The sequence below is a fragment of the Lichenostomus cassidix genome, chromosome 7 (assembly GCF_008360975.1).
Source record: "Lichenostomus cassidix isolate B80296 chromosome 7, HeHo_3.0, whole genome shotgun sequence".
NCBI classification, from domain to species: domain Eukaryota; kingdom Metazoa; phylum Chordata; class Aves; order Passeriformes; family Meliphagidae; genus Lichenostomus; species Lichenostomus cassidix.
Genome location: NC_139488.1, coordinates 27,375,088 through 27,391,125, shown reverse-complemented (window position 1 = coordinate 27,391,125; position 16,038 = coordinate 27,375,088). Strand labels below are relative to the sequence as shown.

General features: G+C 42.3%; 1 protein-coding gene across 1 annotated transcript in view; it reads right to left on the bottom strand.

Annotated features, from left to right (window-relative positions):
• PDIA5 (protein disulfide isomerase family A member 5) overlaps window positions 1-16,038 on the bottom strand; it is a 97,466-nt gene that overhangs the window by 73,859 nt on the left and 7,569 nt on the right. Inside the window, exons 2-3 of the mRNA XM_085066958.1 lie at window positions 11,778-11,904; window positions 8,719-8,806 (exon numbers count right to left, since the gene is read on the bottom strand). Of these exons, the coding sequence (XP_084923084.1) occupies window positions 8,719-8,806; window positions 11,778-11,904 (215 nt within the window). The remainder of the gene's footprint in view (window positions 1-8,718; window positions 8,807-11,777; window positions 11,905-16,038) is intronic.

Genomic DNA, 16,038 nt, shown 5'->3' with positions numbered 1-16,038 from the left:
GGAAAAGGCTTTTGCAGCAATGTGTCAAGGTAATTTGGAGAGAGAAAGAACAGAGGATAAAGCTAGACAGGAGGAACACAAAATAAGACCCAGGAGTGTTGCTGAAGTTAAGTCCACCTGGTTTCTAAATCTAAAACAAGTCCAAGCTGGATGAATCTCAAGTAAGAAATGGTGCATGGAGGTGGAAGTGCAAAACCCCCTCCCTGGGGCAAATTCAGATATTGTCCAGTCAGGTCCCAGAGGAGCACAGTAAGACCACTCATCTTCAGCACCATTCTGCTTCATAAGCACAAATAACATCTTTTGCAGCTTCCTAATTATTTCCCTTATTATGTAATGCTGCCCTTTGGCCTCTCATGAAGAAGAGAAAACAGCCCTACAACCAGATCTCTGGGAAGGAAGGATCTGGAACGACTATCAAATCCCTCTGTGGCAATGACAAAAATGCCATCCAAAAACGTTCATGTCTCCAGTTGCCAGTGGAACAGCAGCGTGTGCAAGTGCTTTGTGGCCACATCACTTCCATGCCACTGCCCTGGCATCCCCAGCACTTTGCAATGCAGGCTGCACCCAGCTTTCTTTTTCACCCGTACCTACAGGGTTTCCAGGCACAAGAGAAGTAATTAATAAAAATGCTGACAGAACCAATTTAAGTAAACAGGTCAGTAAATCTGCCTGCACAAAAAATATCTCATTCCTGTATCAGCACATGATGTAACCACATGCAAACCACAGACCTCACAATTTCTGAACAGATTTTCTCTTTTATCTGTACATCTCTCCATCTGAAACAGGGCTCAACAATCCATGTAAATTATTCTTCAGCAGTCTCTCATATCAGAGTTGTGCCTGTAGACTCTAATGCACTGGAGGCTCTGTTGTATCAGTGACTGTACAAACACTGTTGCTGTCCCAAGAGCTGGAAGAGACAAAATTGAGCAGGTAAGGAGGAAGAACAGGCTCCAAGAGCAAGGGAATATGGCAAGGCAGAAGCAGGACTGCCTATAAAAGCAAGCCTCCCAACACTGGAAAAGCTTTGGAAGGTACCAGTCAAAGCTGTCATCTTGTTACCAGCATGCTCTCTCATTCTTGTCTCTGTTGTTCAGGTGCTTTCATTCTTTTATGTTATAGTGAAAACCATCACAGAGAACTCCAGTTATAACTTCAGGGAAGTTCAACTGCAATTTCAGCCCAGCTATCAGAAGTGAATTATCAAACAGGGTTTCCCAGCCCAATGCACAGCCTCTGCGACACCCTCTGGCTACCTTCCATAGACTACCCTCTCCAGAAAACAGACTGATGAACATCCTGAGAAAGCATGGAGTTGAGATCCTGCCAAACAACTAACTGAGCTTGTGACCCCGAAAAAGCAGCAAAAGAAGCGTTAGCAGCAAAAATTTCCTCAAGCCTCCTGTAATTATGAAACACATTTGCACTTGCAAACCTAATCTGAAAGAGGAAGTCATTAACAGTCAGTTGTAGTTAGATGTGCTCCTACAAGGTTTTGAAATAAAAATGAAATTTATTAGCCATTGTTGGAGACAATATGGATTTTGACTTACGCTCCTTGCAGTCATTGATCCCACCCTTCAACAAACACTGTGTGATCCATTTACAATACAGCAGTTTGTGTACTTTGCTGACCAAACAAAAACAGACTGATTCTAGCAAAACTCTCCTCAGACCGCAGGCATTGTCTGCCTCCCCATCATCCTCACTTCTCCCTCCCATCCTGGGCCAGCAGCTGCCACAGCTACTGCTGCTAACAGTATGTCACATTTGTAAGGCTCCTCATATTCTGTAACGATCCCACACCTTCCAGTATCACTCTCTCGAGACAGATCTGAAATCAGAAACAAAAAAAAAATCCTAGGAAAAAAATCACTTCTCAAACCATCAGGCTGACTTGCACTTCTCCAAAGAGCTGGATGGTAATGGCTTACATCTACTCGAACAGAAAACCCATGCTCAGCCATCAGTGCAGAAAAGCACTTTGATACTCTGCTTTTGAGTGGGGTTTAAGGACCTGCAGGCACCAAAATAGGAACAGGACCCAGGAGAAACGGATGCAGAAGTAATGAGCACAGGAAGCTTAAATACAAGATTTGTCTTGGAAAACAAAGCAATGTTTTGCACCCATTCTGGGTTCCTGATGGAAATGATCTTCTAAAAGAAGTAACAATAGCAACAGGTTTCCACAGCACAGAAGAAATGAGCTGCTCAAACAGTGCGGCAGATGAAAAGCTTGAATCTTTTAAGGGATGGGGGAGCGTGAAAGCCAAAATCAGAAAACGTACTGCTAGAAAGAATTAAAGATGAGGATTAGCAGATAAACAGGACAATCTCATGTGAATTTAGGGCCTGATTTTACCCCCTAGAATGCAGCAAAAATCCCCACTTCAAGGGGGGATTGCAATCACCTTGCAGGTGGTTGCAGCCTTCTGCTCCAAACGCTCCCCTGGAACGTGCCAGGAATGCAAACAGAATAATCCATGTGCTGTGGAGACCCAGCACTGCTTGTCACCCAATACAAACGACTCCCTGTGCCCATTAGTCAATTAGAGAGGCCAGGGATCTAGAGGAATAAGATTAAAAAGAAGTATTTTCTGAAAATTAAAACCCATGAGATTAATTCTTACTGCAATCTCAAGAGCAAGCCAAAAAGCAGAAAGAAAACCAAGACAAAAAGGTAACACGTATCATCATATCGTCAAGCTAAAACAATTAAGGGAAAAAATTATAAGCTCCAGCCCCTACTGAAAGTCAAGAAGTTATAATGAACAGTACTTTCCATGGAAATATAAATTAGCAAGAGACACTTAGCAGCCCACATACCTGCACAGAAATAAGGTAAACACATTCACAAGTGCTACCAAAGGCTTTGTAGGAACTTCTAAAACCACCAAACACTCGAACTCTTTGAAAAGCAGTTTTCCTCATCCCACAACATGGCAGAGGGGAACACTGTCCTAATCTGGAACACAAGATGACTACTGCCCTGCCTTTGAGTTCACCAATCTAAGAACCCAAAATGCAGGTTTTGAACATGTCATCCATGGGCACACAGATGCTGCAGCCCATGGTACACCCCTTTTATGACTTTTGGCTGCACCACAGGCCTGGAGAGGATGGATGCTAGAGGATGTTTTAAATTAAGTACTGGGTGCAGAAAAACGGAGGTAACTTTCTTTACATTAAATCTTAGCTTGCCTACTCTCATTTTGGTCTGAAAAGCAACAGCATTGAAGATTTGGTTAATGAGCAACTCTAGGCAAAACCCATGGAATAATCAAGTTTAGGATGAAACAGATGAGCTCAAGCTTATACACCCAACCATTGCTGCGGATTTAGTTAAATGCTCTGCATCTCTGAATTAATGCAATACATCAGATTGAATGGGTTTATGTTAGGAACTGAGCGCTTACTTAAAAAAGGCTTTTTTTCAGACTGGTAGAACACTTCCTGCATGGTCACTCTTACAGCAAAATAAAAGGGCTTTAATGTGAATGAGCATTAACCATGCAGACAGGTTATGACAGAGACAGGAGGAAGGCATCGAAAAATCTATGCTAAAAATGCAGTCTGCCTATATAAATGGCACTCACACAAGGACCACACTGTCAGTATAACTCACTTGCAAAGTGCTCCTGAGGGACACCTGCCTTACCTCCCCTGGACTAGATGCAAACAGAGCCGCTGCTACCTCCCCCAGGCTGGCATTAACACTGTCAGCTACCCAGTCCTGAGCTGCCCTTCACCTTCAAGGCTGCTGTAGAGAAATGCTGAAATCCCAGACACCACAAATCTGCCTGGATGGAAAGGGTTGCACCAGGGCAAGAGCAGCACTCCTCTTTTCTTTTTTCTCTCTCTATTAGATCTGGTCAGTTTTATTTGCAATTCCAAAGCTTTTCATCAGCTTTAAAATTCAGCTACAAGTAAGAAAGGTAAGTAGACTTACTGCCTTAAATAAATCCTACTTCTGAGTGGCTTTATAGGATGAAGGTAAAAACTAGAGAGCAAAATTACTCTTAACACCCTCTGTACCACCAGCCTTATTTCTGAAATTTCTCTGTGCTATGTCAAGGCATTAAACACACTCATTTATGACTGTGTGGATAGGTAAAGCTTTTTGTTATCAAAGCATTAGGAAATTAGAAATTTGGCAAGACCTTATCTAAAAGGCAGATATTACGGAAAACCCCAGAAAAGACAAATACTCATTAGTTTGGGCTCTCTCATGAACCAGCATGTTTAGCTGCGTAGGTTTGAAAGCACTGCTTTGCCAGCCAAATGATGGTCTCACCTTTATGCTAAGTGTCATGGGATTGCTACAATAACAAGTAATTATTGGGGATGGAGACTACAAGAATGATGCACATGATGCACAAAAGGGACTAAAAGAATGACACACAAAAGCAGAAAAAGTGGGATTAAAACCAAATAAAAATTAGTCAGACATTTTAACCAGATGGCATTTCCTCTTCCTAGCTGTCTGATGTGCTACAGCCAAGCACACGCGCTATGACAGCAGATGGAAATCACACAGCTTTGTTTATGTTTGGGACCTACAGTAAAGGGAACCATGCAAGTTTGAGCAGAGAATAATTACCCAGAGCCAAAGAAATGGGTGGTTTTTAAAAAATACCAATCCACAATTGGGCAGGAGTTATAGTCAATAAAAACTCGAGACAACTCAGTAACTGGAAAACCCAGACGGGTTCCCTAAATCACATTCATGATGGAGAGAGCGACTTTCAACCTCTTCAAAGCTGCACCTGACCACAATGCACTTTATAACCTACCAAACACATTTTCTTCTCTTCAACAAAGCCATTTCACTTTCTTTGCATTTCACCTGAACTAGTTACACTCTTTCAAGTAACATCAGTCCTTGGCCACACTGTGGTCTATCACAAAACCCACTTAAAAAGGTTGGAGAATAACTTCGTAATGACTGTTCTTCAAAACCACGTCTCAAGATATCACAAACTGAGACTAGAGCTTTGTCTGCTTTAAAGACAAGCAACAGGAATTTTGTCTTTCACTCAAAAGGTAATTCCATCTTACTCTGTTCCCAAGCACATCACTTGGTACCTTTTACCTGCCACCACAAGGATTTGACAGCAGTTTCTGTTGTTCACAAAACTCCTCTTTCACTTGACCACACCAATGCTTACCTCCAGTTGTACCAGGCCTTAAAAAATGGAGGTTTTGGGAGATTGGGGGGACACAAGGCAGCACAAACCCCACCCTGCTGTCAGAGTTAGCAGCAGCCAGCCTCTGAAAACATTATGTTCTTTTGTGTTTTTTTGAAGATATCCCAAGCTTTCGAGTCCCTATGATGCACTCCAATTTTCCAAATTTTTATCAGCCTAGAACTAATAAAATAATTCAGTAAATATCCCAACCTTCTGCTGTCTTACATCCCCATTCCAAATGCACCTGAATGCCCTAAAGAGCACCCATTCATGCTGCTGCAACATTTTTCCTTTCAAAGTTCTCCAAACTCTTTACAAACACTGACTAATGAATCAGGCAATATTTACCCAGTTGCCTGGAAAACAGATACACCTTTTGTAACTGCACAAAGTAACAAGAAGTGACTCTTTAGCAGAGCCAGGAACAGAAGCTGTGACTCTCAGCTCCCATTAACGTGGCATCTCCCCAGACACGAGTCCCAGAACACTCGCTCCCAAGATGACTGATCCATCTCCCTGGAACACTAAAGACTTAGCAACCTGCAATATTGTGCCCCATCCCCAATACCATACATCTCAACAGGCATAATTAATTCAGTATTCTCTTGTCTCTCACACCACCATTCATTCAACATCAAATGCCTCAGCAATGACTTCCTAATTAAAACATGGAAGGGCTAAAATAAAACGTATTTTTGTCACATCACTGCTGGGTCTTTTATTCTCAATTGAAATAGCTTCATGTTTAACTGTGCACAGAGCCACACATGCTATCTCAGCACACAGCAGCAAACAGTGACCATTTCAATGCTGTGAGCAATTCTCAAGCTGCCCCTTCATCTCTGGAAGGAGGCATCGATCTGCCTGCAGAAACTGAACGAAATCTCCCAAATGAGGACTTTATCTACAGTGCCACATGCAGGGGGGTCACAGCCCCACTCCAGCATGGCACTTGGCACAGGTGAGACCAGCTGAGCAGGAAAGGCAGGCACATGGCATTCCCAGCCCTACATCTCCCAAACCCCAGCACTCTGAAGATCTCTGCAACCCTGCCTCAAAGTGGCAACCTCCTCTACTCCACACTGTCTCAGCAAGAAACCAAGTATTTCCTTACATCATGCTGAAAAACTAACTTCCCTGTCTCCCTGAGATCACTCAAGCTGGCACTGAAAGCTCAAGGCTAATCTCTGTCGCATACCACAGATCCAACAGAAGCCGAGGCCAAGGAGCATGGTTTCCATGCAAACCAGCTTTCAGGAAGTCCAGTTGGAGCCACAAACTTGCACCCTCCCCTCCCCTGTATGAAAGACAGAACATTTTCTGAGACTTAGCAATCCACACTGATCTCCATCAGTGCAGCAGAATGTTCTTGCCTTCTGAAAACGACAGGAAGGAGAATGACAAGAAAAAAGAAAAGCACTGTCAATAAAAAAAACGAAAGAAAAGGACTGCCATGATCGCCACAGGGAAGCAGAGACACAAACCTCAACTCTGCATGTATGCCAGCCTTGCCAATGCTTGGATCTGAAGGCAAAGAAGCCCAGTACAGCAGGATGTGAAGAGCAAAGCCAAAATTTCCTGCTAAATATTGCTGCCAAACAAGACATTTCTTGTCAGTATTTGTAAAACAAATTGAGCCTGTTCTGTAAATATCCCTGCATCTGTGTGCTGTTTGTTTCGACATGAAAACTTGCAAATAAGCCTCCCAGCATACTTGCTGCAGGAGAATGCCTTGAGTCACTCTGGTAGGACTCAGCTGTCCACACCCTACAACTGGCCCTCTGTGACTTGGGACAGACAGCACTACTGCAGCCTCTGGTATTATCACTGCAACAAGATGGGAAGCAATTTGCAGCCAACTTTATGCAATTTTTTTAAAAAAGCAATAAGCAAAGGAAAACACCTTTCATGAAAAAAAATTGTTTAAAAGTTACCTCAACACTACTAGATTGATTTCAGAATGCTTCAAAAGCTTAAAAAGCAAAATCAACCACAAAACTTGATTTAGGTTGAATCTATTTGTTTTGGGGGGTTTTTTGCATCCACCAAGACCTCCATTATCACAAGGCAGTCTTTCAGCCCACCTTGCCCCATGAAGCAAGTTCACAAACTCTGCAATGATATCCCTTTGCAGGAGCAATAGAAGGGTACACAGAGGTAGACTAAAACTAGAGACACGAAAAGGTAGAAACCCTGTCTATAGCTAGAAACAGTGCTAATTAGAAACTGAAGCCATGAGGCTGGCTCAGTATCCTCTTTGCTAGCCCTCATTGTTGACAACAAAATATTACTTATCAGTGCTTTTGCCAGCAATAGAGACTGGTTTCCACGGATTTCAGAGGTATGCCAGATCTCCTCATAACCTTCACCTTGTCAGGGTCAACACAATTTATCCGCTGGCTTTTCAGTAGGTGGCAAGTGGTACAGGCTTTATTGACCTCTGAGAAACAGCCCTGCTTTCTGCCAGCAGATGACTTGGAACTCTGTCCCCACCAGTTGGGCAGAGATGAAAGTGTGTGTGCACTTGGATGAGCCCAGCAGAATGCAAACAGAAGGCAGAGGACTCCACAGGAGAGACACCTGCCTGGTGGCAGAGGGAAGCAGGACAGGTTCACAAACACAAACCCACGTTAACTTTCACTTACCAATGACTTATTCTGGGTCACCACTTGATGGACAGGGGCTAGTTTCAAAAGTATAATTTTAAGGGAGCCATATGATGGGCAGAGCTGACTTACACTTGTGCACAGTGTACAATCTGTTCATACCATGGCAATCCACCCAAACACACAGGTAGGCAGCAAGCTGCTCCTCTGCAGTGTAGGAAGGGGAACTTGCCACCTGCAGGCAAAGCTCTCAAAGCTGCAGAGGCACTTCAATACACAAGCTAAAACCACAAGCAACTGCTATTGAGCTGAACCACAGTAGAGATTTTCACATCTGCAAACCAGAAAGTACACACCTGTTCATTCCTCCCCACACACCCAACCACTTAAAAAAACAAGTTTCCCTGCCTTCCCATTAAAAACTGTCAGAAACTTATACCAGCACAGAGGAAGATCTTTATAAGAAAGCACATTTTATTGAGAAACACAAATGGGTGGATGCTTCAAAACCAAGCAAACAGCCTTATTGCTCACATAACATTTGCTGTCAGAGCAGAATTGCATTGCCCTCCAGCTGAGGCACAACATGTGGGATTCCTCCACCCCTGGCTTGTGGAAAAAAAAGCGTGCATGCTGTGTGTCCCCTATGAAAGGCAATGTTAGCTGGGGTCTCAGCTTCAGGCTGAAAAACATGCTGTCAGAGAAGTAACAACAGCCATAAGGAAAAAAATTATTCCCCTCCACTTGTTTAAAGGAAGAGAGGATGGCAGGATATAGGTTCCCTACAGAAGAAACTGCACAGATTTATGTGGGTCCAGTTAAAGGCGAAAAGTTTCAGAGCCATCAAAAAAGCTAAGATAGCAATAAAAGCCAAAAGGGGAAGGGGAAAATAAGGAAAAGAGCATGACACGTACCCACAGTCTACCCAGCTTATAGTACCTCGTCCTTTCACCTCCTGGGCCACGCTGGACAGTAACCTGAGTGAGCTTTCAGCAGCAGTGGCTGGAAGACAAAATTAAATAATAAAGATAAATGAACAACAGCGTTACTACTCCACACAAAACAACACAATGCTTCATTTCTATGTTCTGAAGCACTCAAAGAACATTTTGTCTAATTTGAAGAAACCAGTATAACAGGGATCAGTAAAATCTTCTGTAAACTAGAAGGAAAGCTGGCTGCAGCTGAAGTTGGGTGACTCCTTCCCTCTAACCCCCTTAAACAACACTCCAAAATTGGTATTTCCAGACACGCTCTCTGAGCTGCGTTTATGGAGCTATATTGTGTCCTCTCCTACAGCTTCCATCCCAACACTGCCTTTTTCCCTGTGGCTGGGCATGAACCAGTTTGTACCACTGCCTGCTAATTAGAGCAATTTCATTTAGGACTTTCATCAGCTGTAAGGGTAAGTCATTCAGCATCTCTGCCTCCCTAATTCTACCCCTGCCATCCACAGAAAATAACACACTTTATTCTCATAATAACCCTGGGAGATACCCAATCAACAGTCATGAGCAGTACCCAGAAAAGGTCCTTCCAAGTACTGGCTGTATTATAAATACCCAACAGAGATTTTTATAATGCCATGCCACATGTGTAGATTTTGCAGAACTCTACCATTCCCAAAGAGTCTTATAAATGGTATTAAAAATAAACAGAAGAGAGAAAAACATAGCAGTACAAGTAAGTATCCATTCCCCAAAAAAACCTAACAGGAACTGTTTCCTTCCTCAATAAACAGAAAATAGAAACCCAGTGCCTCTTCCAGATCTCCACAACTACTTCAAGTAACTGAATGTAAGAATGGCTATGTTGGGTCAGACCAAATGCTTCTACAGACCAGTATCTTGTCTCCAGCATTTGAGGAAGTGAGGACCTGTAGATGTCAGAGTAGACAAGTAGAGCCAGCGTGTAGGGATGCCTCATCAAATAACCTCTAAACCTTCACAATTTTTTCCTCAACAATCTCCTAACCCAGAAACAGCCTCTTTGTATTTGACAGACTTTGCTTGGGCCTGATGCCATCAGAGACACCAACCCACACACATGAATTCTCAAGAAACCCTCCTACCCCCAATACCCTGAGCATGCAATTGCCACCTCCCTCCACCACAGGGACTTAGGTGGGGGAATTCTTTGCATGTACTTAGAGTGGAACAGTTTGACCAATACACTTTTAAAAATAAGCATTCAGGGACCCACTTGTCCCAGAAGACTCAGCAGCTGAGCAGCCCTGACAGGACACCCAGCTGGTAGGGGGAACTAAACATCTCCTACAAATTATGACACCTCACAAAAACAATGAATATTCTGCTTGCAATAGAAAGTGACATCTAGTTCTGCTCAGCTGGGAAGCAAAGCCTTTGTTCCAGCACTATGACCAGATGCCAGCCAACATCTCATCACAGCTGGGGGATGTATATTGGGATTAAAATTGCACCTCCAAATTCCCATCTCTTTTTTGCCCTCCCCTCTTTCAGGGTGACAGCTGAGCAAGAGAATTCTAATTGTGCAAGGATCACTGTTCTAGGAAGAAACATTAATTCCACAGTCAGCTCTGCATGCAATGCTTTAAACTGCTAAAACCAACCAATTAAATAACAAAAACAGAAAAAAAGAAATCTCCATAACATGGCTTTTGAACAATGCCCATAGGGCAACATTTATTAGATGAGTGTCACAGCTGAAGTGTTCTGGTTGTGCTGCTAAAAATGAAAGCATCCACCACTTAAAATATTAAGCGTAAAAAGAAAATTTTCCCTTTAAGAAGCTGAATAATACAGATGTCTTTTTATCTAAAGTGTTCCTTTCAAAAATCAAAAAGCATTAGAAACTCTTTTATGATTTTCACTTTGAACCTGTTACTACGAAACCATTTGGCCAAGTTCAAGCGTTCAAAGTTCCCCACTATGGCAAAACACAAGTATTTTAACAAAAAAATAAGCCATGTATATAATTTTAACTGTTTCAGAATAGGCATATCTTTAGGAAATAAAGCTAATTACTCCAGCACCTGCACATCCTTGTCTGCAAAATTCTCTGATACTGGGGGGATAGGGAGAGGAGGTTTTTGGTCACCATATATTGCTCCAATTTGATACACTATAAATCCAGTGCAACTCTACCATCACTGTGATTAATTAACACAAGACCTTTGCAACAGGTCAGAAAAGGAGGATCCAACACCCAAACAATGCATTATCTTGTCCTACCTGCCTACAGGAAGGAGAAGGAAGCAGCAACAAAAACAATACAGCACTAAGGAAAATCATCTTAGTGACCCATTTACTTCCTGCTGTCCAATGACTTCCACATTCACAAAAGCATTCTGCACTTGTGGATGGAATCTAAAGAGTTTCTTCATATTATGTGGTGTCACACAAAACACCCCCCAAAAAAACAAGGCAACAAAGGCAAAAAGGTGCAGCAGGAGCAGAACAGAGCAAACAGATAAGTAAACAGCCAGAAAGGTGAGCCTGAATGACAGAGAAGACAACAAAAATATTCAAGGGAACAGGTGGCATAATCTGAAATGAGTAATTTTCCATCTTACACAACAGTTCTTTTTTTATTTTTATATTTTGTTAATTAAAGCTGAAAGACAACCATGGGACACTCAAAACTGTCAGAAGCAACGATGGATTGATTTCAGTACTGTAACTATTCATTAAGCCTTTCAGTGTCACCAGGAAATCGAAACTTGCAAACTACTGTGATAAACACACCAGAAAGCTCTTATTACAGGGAGCAAATTCTGGAGACAAAGACAGAATAAAGTACGTTTTTGCCAATGTGACAGAGCAATTAGAAGGCCAAATTAAGATGACTCCAATCTTGAAACATCAGGAGCCTCTGAGTTAGAACAAAGGAGACCAGTCCTGAAGAAGCCCTTGTAGTCACATAGAATCCCCTGGTACACACCTTGCTGGGCACAAAAAGCTGACATAAAAAAAAAAAAAAAAGAAAGACTTACCAGATTTGGAATAGAGCACTAATACGTTATTCCGTGTCCTGAGAAGCTTCTTAAAATCCTTGTGATCACTTATTTTTTCTATGAGTGGAGACACCTTCAATGAGTACACGAATGCTGGCAAGAATGCCTAGGGAAACACAAAGCCAGAAACATCAGTCACAAATACGAAGACAACCTGCTTTTGCAAAATGCTGTGACATTTTTCCATAATCTTGAGACACGCTGCCTTAAATAGGCTATCACATTGATTTGATCAGCAGAACCAAAAGAACAAAAGCCAGGCACGTGATTTACGGAAACTGGGCCAATACCATTCCTAACAAGCACCCTTAAATGGAAAGATGAACATAACATCAAGAAAATTGTTTTACTTAAAATGCCACCCCCTTTAAAAGTATGTCAGGTAATCAGATAACAATTCTTATGTCAATTTAATATATTTTAACAAGAGAAGCAGCAAATTGCCACTTTGAGAGCGCTCTTGTCCCTAGATCTCAGAACATGCTGTGAACTCAATAGAGTACTTTGATACCCCACAGAAGACAGCAAGAGCCATGAAGTTAAAATAACCCACACTGACAGAGAGCAGATGTAGGAAATGAGAACAGAAAATGCAAGTAATCCAGCACTAGCATTACAGCACTAAGCACAGCCCTCTCCCACCCACCCTTCCAAAGTGGAGCAGGGCTCATGTTTCCCAGTGTCCACACCGTGTCACACACACACACAGAGCAGTGTCTTGTTCAGCTTCCACTGGCCACATGGAAGACACAGCATTTAATATCACTGCATCTCAGTTCTGTATCTATGCAAACAAGTTATTTTCCATTGCATTTTTTGGTCTATTTAAATTATGACAGTTCCAGATCAGATTTTTTTTACTGCTATAAAGTAAAACTCATATCAAATAATGACCATAACCTCAGCTGGGGCCTTTACTGCTTATTCTTACTGCAATAATCTTCAATAATAATAATATTATAATAATCTCATCCATCAGGCTATGCTGCTTCCCTTCTGCACTGTACTGAATGCGTGCTAATGGAATGATTATGGGAAGCTTAGCTGGAGAAATTATCTAGTTTCCATTCACCTTACAGTAAAACCTTAACACTTAATTGCTTGGCTAAAAGCTTTAGCTCATTTGCCTAACAAACACAAGAGGTTCAACATTTCCTTAATTACAGAACTGATTTTGATCGTGCCTCACTCCAACCAGGCTGGAAAATGTGTCCACGGTGGATGTGATGAAGTAAAAGGCTGTTTTTGCATCCCATATATTACATCATGCAGCATTTAAAGGAGGGACTAAACCAATGAAGTCAGGACACACAGCCCCAGGCACTCATTTCATTCAAATTCAGCTATTTGCAAGCACCACAGCCACTGAGGCACAGAAACAAAACCTACGAAACAGACTGTATAAATGCCAGAAGTCTTTACATGTGGAAAAGAGAGGGACACAAGGGGAATCCTGGGACACATGAGGTGATGGAGAAAAGCTGAGCCAAGATGGAGATCTTCCTCAAAACGACTAGGACATGTTTGGGAACTTAAAGTTACTAGAAAATACATCTATAACATAAATCTAAGAGTGGCCAAGTTACCCCACTCCACAGGCAGGATTCCCACCACTGAGCCCTGCTGACCAGATGGTCAAATTATGAGAAGGAAGTGAGCACATTTGCAAGTCAGCCTCTACCTTCAGCATCAACATCCTTGATGCTTTAATTCTACCAAAAGACTCACATTCTTCTAAATCCAGATGTCCAGAGCTCAGCCTTCCTACTCCAGACTGATGTAGGTGCATCATTTGTGTATTTTCTGGGATGAATACATGGTGTTGCCAGTCAGAGTAGGCAAATATAGTTGTGCTAAGTGAGGTGACACAGACATGAAAATTCCTGCCCAAAACCATCACAATCAGGGGCTGCACAGGAGAAATTAGTCTAACATTATGGGCAGATCTCTTTAACACTAAGTATTTTCTTAAAAACTCTTACCTTCACCTCAATTTTTGTAACTATTCAAGTCTCGTAAGAGTTTTATTTATGCTTTGAGTTAGAGAAGACAAAAACTAAGCTTAACTGAAACTAAGGCTAAACACAGGGAAAAGGTGAAACTACAGGTTGCTTGTTTGGTTTAAAAAACTGGACTCAATTAAGGATACTCTAGGCTATGAACTCTCTAAAACAACCCCACAAAAGCCACATTCAACATGACACTAAATGATATTGTTAACCTGATTTAAAGTGTTAACCAATAGCTCAGAAAGGGGTGTTAGAACGAGGCCGAGGTCCCTTCCAACCCACACCATTTTATTGTTCTAAGTATAGGCATTCCATCTCTTTTCCAGCTAGAAAGGTTGTTTAGTCAGCTTCACTGAACTTTCTTCCTTCCTTCCTTTCCTTCTTTCTTCCTTTCTTTCCTTATAATGGCAGAGCTGTAAACCTCTTGAAAAATTGGATTCTGAAAACAATGACAGCTTTAACTACTGCCTTGTTGGTGTTGCCACTAACAGAAAACCCACTGCGCTGGTGGAACAGCAGGTGCTTGGAGGGAGATGCATGTCACATTGCATATATCCGCTGCTACTTTGCCCAATTGCTCTCCAGGTATCAAATCAATACACGTTACTCATTTTCCTGCAGTTTTACTACAGTAGCTCTCCGTGTTCCTATGGTTTAGCCCAAAACCCACTGGGAAAGGCATTGTGCATACAAGCACACCAGTCAGCCCAGCTGAATAAATCATCATCTCCCTTTAATTAAGACTAATGTTGCAGCCTTTCCTGGTTATAAAACCCAAAAGGTCCAAGCCAAAGGCAGCGAGTTGGACAGAAATGCCCTGCCTGCACATCTAAGGCAGCTGCAGCAATACTGGGGGGTTATCGGCTGAGTGGGGAAATTCAGCAGCTCCAATTCGCATTTGCACTACATGGTGTTTGCAAACTGATAAGGATTAAGTAGTTCCGCACTCTCCAGCTTTCTCCTGCCGAAATTAATCAAGACCCTACCCAGGAATAAACGAGAGGCTGGTTTATGGTTAAACCTCCAGAAGAGCCTCTGCCTTCCCTACCAGCTCCATTGAAGGCAAGGGATGGCAAGGAGTCAATTCCACCAGATGCCAGTCCCAAACACAGGACTGCTTTGCCCTGCTCTAGAGTCACAGCTGTGATGACTGTACGATAAGCTATGGCCTCACTAAGGCTACAGCCACTAGTTCTGGCAACAACATAAAATTAAGAGGATGGGAAAAACTAATTCTATGGAAGCAGTTACACTCTTCCACAGAAAACCAAACTCGTATTTCTGCACAGCCAATCGGTAAAGCAGCAGCAAAGAGGAAGCTAATTTGCATGTACTGTGCTATGTGAATTTAATTGTAAGATATGACTCAGGTAGATTTACTCTCAGACATTTTGCAGGAGAGCTCATCAGCCAGGCACTGCCTGATCAAGCACACTGTTTCTTGTTTAAATCCAGGGCACAAGAGGAGATGAGCGCATATTAAAAAAAGAAGAGGTCAAGAAAGGTGACAGTCCCTCCTGGGCAGGAAGCCTCTTTTCATATGCATCAGGAAGTGCTACATTCACACATATGGAAATCTATAAATAAGAAACAAGCTAAACTCTCTTGTCACTTGAGCATCCTAAGGCTTTAAAATCTATTCATGACCACCAGTGAAAAGTTAAGAAAGGCTCCAAGAATTTTTCTCAAGAAGCTGACCACCTCGATACCTGCTAAAGTAAAAGGCATATTAGGACCAACACATGCAATATCCCTGCCACCCTTGCCAGTCATGGCAATGAGAAACTGCAGCAAAACTGAGCGAAGGTCTATCTTATTTCGTGCTGTGTTTGCACAGTTGCCTATCATTACAGGTCCTCATCCACGGCTGGCTTGGTGACATGACTGTCACCTGGTGTTTTCAGATGCAGCAAACTAGTGGAGACCTTCCAAAAAAAGACTGACTACACGTGGCAGACTATGAAATGCAAATCTCATAGCAATTCTAGTCTGCAGATTTTCCCCAGCTCAAGATCGCAATCTGAATTTATTTTCACAGAATTTTTATGGCGTAGGTCACACATCAGTCACATGACCGTAGTGTCTGAGATGCATGAAAGACTCTCAAGTAAAATGTAAGTGAACCCAAACCCTCAAGACAGTCAACTCAAAACTGCTGAGACACTGCTATTCAAGTACAAGGTACAAAAGCCCCATGTGTTCTAGCTCTGCCTCTGTTCTTCAAACCACAT